Source organism: Oryctolagus cuniculus, chromosome 15 (genome assembly GCF_964237555.1).
Source record: "Oryctolagus cuniculus chromosome 15, mOryCun1.1, whole genome shotgun sequence".
Lineage (NCBI taxonomy): Eukaryota > Metazoa > Chordata > Mammalia > Lagomorpha > Leporidae > Oryctolagus > Oryctolagus cuniculus.
The window spans coordinates 40,110,112-40,117,705 of record NC_091446.1 but is presented as its reverse complement, the minus strand read 5'-3'; the positions used below and the strand labels follow the sequence as shown (position 1 = coordinate 40,117,705).

The 7,594-nt window shown below is 39.8% G+C and overlaps 1 protein-coding gene across 1 annotated transcript; it reads left to right on the top strand.

Annotated features, from left to right (window-relative positions):
- Positions 1 to 461: 461 nt before the first annotated feature.
- On the top strand, positions 462 to 1,863 carry LOC138845343 (large ribosomal subunit protein uL4-like). Its single transcript, XM_070057632.1, has one exon. The coding sequence runs from the start codon at positions 519 to 521 to the stop codon at positions 1,794 to 1,796; it is 1,278 nt and encodes a 425-aa protein (XP_069913733.1). The 5' UTR covers positions 462 to 518; the 3' UTR covers positions 1,797 to 1,863.
- The last annotated feature ends 5,731 nt before the right edge of the window (positions 1,864 to 7,594 follow it).

Below are 7,594 nucleotides of genomic sequence, written 5' to 3'. Positions count from 1 at the left end.
TTTATGCCATACTCATGGCCAACTTAGATAATTATTATTGTAGAAACATTACCCTAACTTACATCCATGTTTTTCCTACATAGATCAAATAAATGATATGGGTTGAGATCTTTTTATGTGTAATAGAAATTCAGCATCAGATCAGAAACTCAGATCAGATCATTAGCTTCTTTCTCTCGGTAGTAAGTATTATATATGAAGAAAATAAGTAGGTGAATTAAAAATTATTCAGACAGAACTGGTGCTGATTTCTGCAAGCCACAACTCTAGTGTTTAACTGAAGGATTTGAGGCATCAATAGGATTTGCAAATATGATACCTCTGCTAACAACTGTTCTTCCAGGTGTTCACCTAGGATAAACATCACTAGCTGATTAAAGCACTTTTTTTCCCTGCTGTGCTGAGATGTAACCTGAGAAATGAGTTCTTCTCAGATTCTTAACTTAGAATTATCTATATGGCCTTTTCCTGTGGGAGCCGCCGGGAGGAGAGGAGCGTGGCTCTCACCTCTCCCCGCCATGGCGTGTGCTCGTCCACTCATATCGGTGTACTCCGAGAAGGGGGAGTCGTCCGGCAAAAATGTGACTTTGCCTGCCATGTTCAAGGCTCCCATCCGGCCAGACATCGTGAACTTCGTGCACACCAACCTGCGCAAGAACAACAGGCAGCCCTATGCCGTCAGTGAGCTGGCAGGTCACCAGACCAGTGCTGAGTCGTGGGGTACTGGCAGAGCTGTGGCGCGAATTCCCAGAGTGCGAGGTGGCGGGACGCACCGATCTGGCCAGGGTGCCTTTGGGAATATGTGCCGAGGAGGCCGCATGTTCGCACCAACCAAAACCTGGCGCTGTTGGCACCGGCGAGTGAACACGACCCAGAAGCGGTACGCCATCTGCTCTGCCCTGGCTGCGTCGGCCTTGCCAGCGCTGGTCATGTCTAAAGGTCATCGTATTGAGGAAGTGCCGGAACTTCCTCTGGTGGTCGAAGATAAGGTTGAAGGCTACAAGAAGACCAAGGAGGCAGTTCTGCTGCTTAAGAAACTCAAGGCCTGGAATGACATCAAGAAGGTGTACGCCTCTCAGCGGATGAGGGCTGGCAAGGGCAAAATGAGAAACCGCCGGAGGATCCAGCGCAGGGGCCCCTGCGTCATCTACAATGAGGACAACGGCATCGTCAAGGCCTTCCGCAACATCCCTGGGATCACTCTGCTCAACGTGACCAAGCTGAACATCCTGAAGCTCGCGCCCGGCGGGCACGTGGGGCGCTTCTGCATCTGGACGGAGAGTGCCTTCCAGAAGCTGGACGACTTGTACGGCACTTGGCGTAAAGCCGCGTCCCTCAAGAGCAGCTACAACCTTCCCATGCACAAGATGCTCAATACAGACCTCAGCAGAATCTTGAAGAGCCCAGAGATCCAGAGAGCGCTCCGAGCACCGCGCAAGAAGATCCATCGCCGCGTCCTGAAGAAGAACCCGCTGAAGAACCTGAGGATCATGTTTAAGCTGAACCCGTACGCGAAGACCATGCGGCGCAACACCATCCTGCGGCAGGCCCGGAACCACAAGCTCCGCGTGGAGAGGGCGGTCGCGGCACTAGCAGCCAAATCCGACCCGAAGGAGGCGCCAGCCAAGAAGAAGCCTGTGGTGGGGAAGAAGGTGAAGAAGCCCAGGGCCGTGGGCATCAAGCAGAAGAAGAAGCCTGTGGTGGGGAGGAAGGCCGCTGCCGCCAAGAAGCCAGCTGCAGACAAGAAGGCTGCCGACAAGAGGGCCGGCCCGGAAGACAAGAAGCCTGCTGCCTAACGTGGCAGCTCGTTTATCCCGGGCCACTTATTTTGAATAAAAGTCCTATGAGAGATGATGTGAAAAACTGGGTTGTATGACTCTTAGTACAGAGTACAGAAGCCCACTGCCTAAAGCCAGCTACTTTATCGCAGGTCACTTTATCTGAATAAAGGCCCTGCCAGAGACGGTGTAGAACACTTAAAAAAAAAAAAAAAAGAATTATCTATATGAATAATTTCTTGAAATGTACATCTTTGTTCAATTTCTAAAGATAATTGATCTAAAGGCCAAATTAGCCTTTCAATATTGTCCATATCTGATCTCAACTCACAAATCTGCCCCCAATTCCCAGAATTTTCTGATGTGGATTCTAATTGCACGTCAGCTAAATGTATTTGCAGTTGTGTTGACATTTATGTTCATTTATATTTTTGAAGATATGGTTTATTTAATTGATTTACAATAAAAATGTCTTATTAATATAAGAGAACAGATTTCATAGGTACAATTCTAAGATAACCATACTTCCTTTTCTCTCTTTTTCCCTTCCTCAATCCCCCTCCATCCTTCCTTTTTTTTAAATTGTTGCAAAAATATAATTTCAGTCCCCTGTATAATCAGTCTACTCTATAATCTTAAACACTAACTGTAACATTAAATAAGTAAAAAGTAGAAAGACCACAGTTATAGCATGAAACAGACATCTTGTGATTTGATTATATTGTTTTTAGCTTTTATTTATACTCCTGTAGAACCATGGTCTTTCTACAAATGTTTTTTGACCATGTACCCATATTAAAAGGAAATTTTTGAGCAGGTACCCCCAATATATGTGTACCTCTTTACTTATTGATATCATACGTGTACTAGTCTGTGTTAGTATTCTAGAGATATTATAAAATAGTAGAATTTAAAAGAATTAGGTTAAAAATAGAAATAGAAATTCTAATATTTCCACCATGCCACTTTGGAGACTAGTATCCTAAGCATGAATTCATAGTCTCAATGGGAGTTATATTCTAAAGACATAAGTTGAACATCACAGATAGCTGACTTACACTTAGAAAACACTTGAGACACTGGGAGACTGATAATAAATCTCTCCAGTTGATAAATATACAAGTCCAACATAGCTAGTTTATATTTTGTTTTTGTTTTTTTAGCTTTTTATCATAATGACTTTAAAAATTTTATTTATGGTATATAAATTTCACATATACAGATTCAGGAATATAGTGATACTTCCCACCCTACCCTCCCTCCCACACCTACTCCTGCCCTTCCACCTCCTTCTTTTATTCTCACTCTTAATTTTTGAAAACAACTATTTTCAGTTTACATTCTACTCATAAGAGTTCAACAAATAATATAAAACAAACCAAAACAAAAACACTGTTCCTCAAAAGTTGAGACAAGGGCTGTAAATAGTCATCGAATCTCAAAATGTAGATTTCACTCCTATACATTATCTTTCAGCTACTCTGTTAGTTGCCACAGATCAGGGAAAACATACGGCTTATTTCACTAAGTACAATGATTTCCCGTTTCCTCCACTTTGTTGACAACAATATCATTTCATTTTTTTAACTGCTGAGTACTATTCCATGGTGTATACAATAATTTTGGAAAATAGTGTATACCATAATTTCTTTATCCAGTCATCAGTTGATGGACACCTGAGTTGATTCTGTATCTTAGCTTTTGTGAGTTGAGCTGCAATATACACAGTGGTACAGATCACTCTTTCACATGCTGATTTCATTTCATTTTGGAAAATTCCCAGGAGTGGTAGGTCTATATTCATATTCCTGAGTTATCTCCATGCTAATTCAACAACGGCAGTACCAGTTTACATTCCCACCAAGGGTGGATCGGAGTGCCTTTTCCCCACATCCATTTGTTATTTGTTGATTTCTGTATGAGAGCCATTCTAACTGGGGTGAGGTGAGGTGAAACCTCATTGTGGTTTTGATTTGCATTTCCCTTTTGACTAAGTGATCCTGAGTATTTTTTCATATGTCTGTTGGCCATTTGAATTTCCTTCCTGAAAAATGTCTGTTCAAGTCCTTTGCCCATTTCTTAACTGGATTGTTTGTTTTGCTGGTATTAAATTTCTTAAACTCTTTGCAGATTCTGAAAATTAATCCTTTATCAGTTTCATAGTTTGCAAATATATTCTCCTGTTCTGTTGTTTGCCTCTTCACATTGCTGAGTGTTTCTTTGCAGTACAGAAGCTTCTCAGCTTGATATAATTCCATTTTTCAATTTTGGCTTTGATTGCCTGTGCTTATGTTTTTTTTTTTTTTTTCAAAGAAGTCTTTGCCTATGCCAATGTCTTACAGTTTCCCAAAAGTTCTCTAGTAATTTGATGGTATTGGTTATATATTTAGATCCTTGATCCATTTTGAGTGGATTTTTGTATATGGTGTAAGATATGGGTATTGTTTTATACTTCTGTATGCTGAAATCCAGTTTTCTAAGCACTGTTTATTGAAGAACTGTCCTTTCTCCAAGGATTGATTTTAGCTCCTTTGTCAAAGATAAGTTAGTTGTAGATGCATGCATTGATTTCTGGAGTTTCTGTTCTATTGCATTGGTCTACATGTTTAATTTTGTGCCAGTCCCAGGCTGTTTTTATAATTACGGCCTTGTAGTATGTCTTGAAGTCTGGTATTGTGATGCCTCTGGCACTATTTTTGTTGTGTAAGATTGCTTTAGATATTTAGGGTCTCTGTGTTTCCATATGAATTTCAACCACATTTTTTCAAGATCTGAGAATTTGGGGTTTCAAAAATGAGTGAGACAACATGGATAGCTTCACCTGAAGAGTGCTCCACAGATTGTTCTGGCCAGCACTTTTTATTCGAGGGTGCCAGCAAATCTACAAGCTAGCAAGCACATAGGCACAGTTGATGTACAACTTTAGGTGGGAAAGGAATCTGGTCTGGTGATCCATGACAGAGAAGAGAACAGTGGTGTAAATCTTCAAAGACAGGTCCATTCAAATGCTCCTGCAAGTTTACAGATTTCTGAAAACACCCCAGGTACCAATTAATGTCCATTAGACCCTGATACTTCTGCCACCACATTCTTGTGGGAGGGTGTGCCCTCATCTAGCATGAATAGGTAGTACTGTGGCCATGCCTCTTAATTTCGGGCGGTGGCGGGGGTGTTCTGCCCTGAGAGACACTTAAGCTGCATCACTACAAGAGAATGATATTGGTGTTTTGATTGGGATTGCATTTTTTAATCTGTTAATTGCTTTTGGTAGTATGGACATTTTGATGATATTAATTCTTCCAGTCTACGAACATGGAAGATTTTTATTGTACCTTCTATTTCTTTATTTTACGTTTTGCAATTTTCATTGTAAAGATCTTTAAAATTCTTTGTTAAATTTATTCCAAAGTATTTAATTTTTTGAAGCTATTGTGAATGGAATTGGTCTTAGAAGTTCTTTCTCCAGCATGGCATTGTCTGTATATAAAAAGGGTATTGATTTTTTTATGTTAGTTTCATATTATGCTACTTTATAAAACTATTTTATGATTTCAAATATTCTCTGAGTTAAGTCTTTTGGTTTCCCTACTTATAGAATCATGTCATCTGCAAATATGGACAGTTTGACTTTCTCCTTTCCAATTTGCTTGACTTCAATTTCTTTTTCTTGCCTATTGGCTTTGGCTAAATCATCCAGGACTATATTAAATAGCAGTGGTGAGAGTGGGCATCCTTGTCTGATTCCAGATCTCAGTGAGAATGCTTCTAACTTTCCTTTATTCAATAGGATGCTGGCCAAGGGTTTGTCATAAACTGCCTTGATTTTGTTGAAATATGTTCCTTCTATACCCAATCTGCTTAAGGGTTCTTGATTAAAGGGAGGATCTTTATTACTGATTCAATCTCTGTCTTGATTATTGGTCTGTTTAAATTTTCTATGTATTCGTGACTCAATTTTGGATGAATATATGTCCAAGAATGTATCTGTGTCTTCTAGATTTTGCAATGTATCAGCATGTATGTCTTTGTAGTGATTCCTGATGATTCTTTTTATTCTCTGGTATCTGCTATTTCATTTCCTTTTCATCTCTGATTTTATTGATTTAGGTCTTCTGCCTCTTTTTTTGATTAGTTTTGCCAGTGGTGTATCAATTTTGTTCATTTTTGTCAAAAAATAGCTCTTTAGTTCACTGATACTTTTTTCTTACTTTCATATTTACTTTATTTTTTTTTCTTATGACATTTTTATTTTTTTTACTTTTATTTAATGAATATAAATTTCCAAAGTACAGCTTATGGATTACAATGGCTTCCCCCCCATAATGTCCCTCCCACCCGCAACCCTCCCCTTTCCCACTCCCTCTCCCCTTCCATTCACATCAAGATTCATTTTCAATTCTCTTTATATACAGAAGATCAGTTTAGCATACATTAAGTAAAGATTTCAACAGTTTGCTCCCACACAGAAACATAAAGTGAAAAACACTGTTTGAGTACTAGTTGTAGCATTAAATCTCAATGTACAGCACACTAAGGACAAAAATCTTACATGAGGAGTAAGTGCACAGTGACTCCTGTTGTTGACTTAACAAATTGACACTCTTGTTTATGGCCTCAGTAATCACCCTAAGCTTTTTTTTTTTTTTTTTTTTTATCTTTTATTTAATGAATATAAATTTCCAAAGTACGTCTCATGGGTTACAATGGCTTTCCCCCCCATACCGTCCCTCCCACCCACCACCCTCCCCTTTCCCACTCCCTCTCCCCTTCCATTCACATCAAGATTCATTTTCGATTATCTTAGTATACAGAAGATCAGCTTAGTATACCTTAAGTAAGGATTTCAACAGTTTGTTCCCACACAGAAACATAAAGTGAAAAATAATAGATGATTTTTTTTTAAATGATGATGAAATCAGATCAGACCTATTGTCATGTTTAATCCCAGTGAGAGTCAAGTTGGGAATTGATAGTTTCTTTTCTTTTTTTTTTTTTTTTTTAACAGAAGATCAGTTTAGTGTACATTAAGTAAAGATTTCAACAGTTTGCACCCCCATAGAAACACAAAGTGAAATATACTGTTTGAGTACTCGTTATAGCATTAAGCCTCAGTGTACAGCACATTAAGGACAGAGATCCTACATGAGGAGTAAGTGCACAGTGACTCCTGTTGTTGACTTTACAAATTGACACTCCTGTTTATGGCATCAGTAATCTCCCTATGCACCAGTCATGAGTTTCCAAGGCTATGGAAGCCCCTTGAGTTCTCCGACTCTTATCTTGTTTAGACAAGGTCCTAGTCAAAGTGGAGGTTCTCTCCTCCCTTCAGAGAAAGGCACCTCCCTCTTTGAAGACCTGTTCTTTCCACTGGGATCTCACTCACAGAGATCTTTTTGCCAGAGTGTCTTGGCTTTCCATGCCTGAAATACTCTCATGGGCTTTTCAGCCAGATCCGAGTGCCTTTAGGGCTGATTCTGAGGCCAGAGTGCTATTTAGGACATCTGCCATTCTATGAGTCTGCTGAGTATCTCACTTCCCATGTTGGATCACTCTCCCCTTTATTTATTCTATCGGTTAGTGTTAGCAGATACTAGACTTGTTTATGTGCTCCCTTTGACTCTTAGTCCTTTCATTATGATCAATTGTGAACTGAAATTGATCACTTGGAATAGTGAGATGGCATTGGCACATGCCACCTTGATGTCACCCTAAGCTTTGTCATGAGCTGCCAAGGCTATGGAAGCCCCTGAGTTCACAGACTCTGATTATATTTAGACAAGGCCATGGTCAAAGTGGAAGTTCTCTCTTCCCTTCAG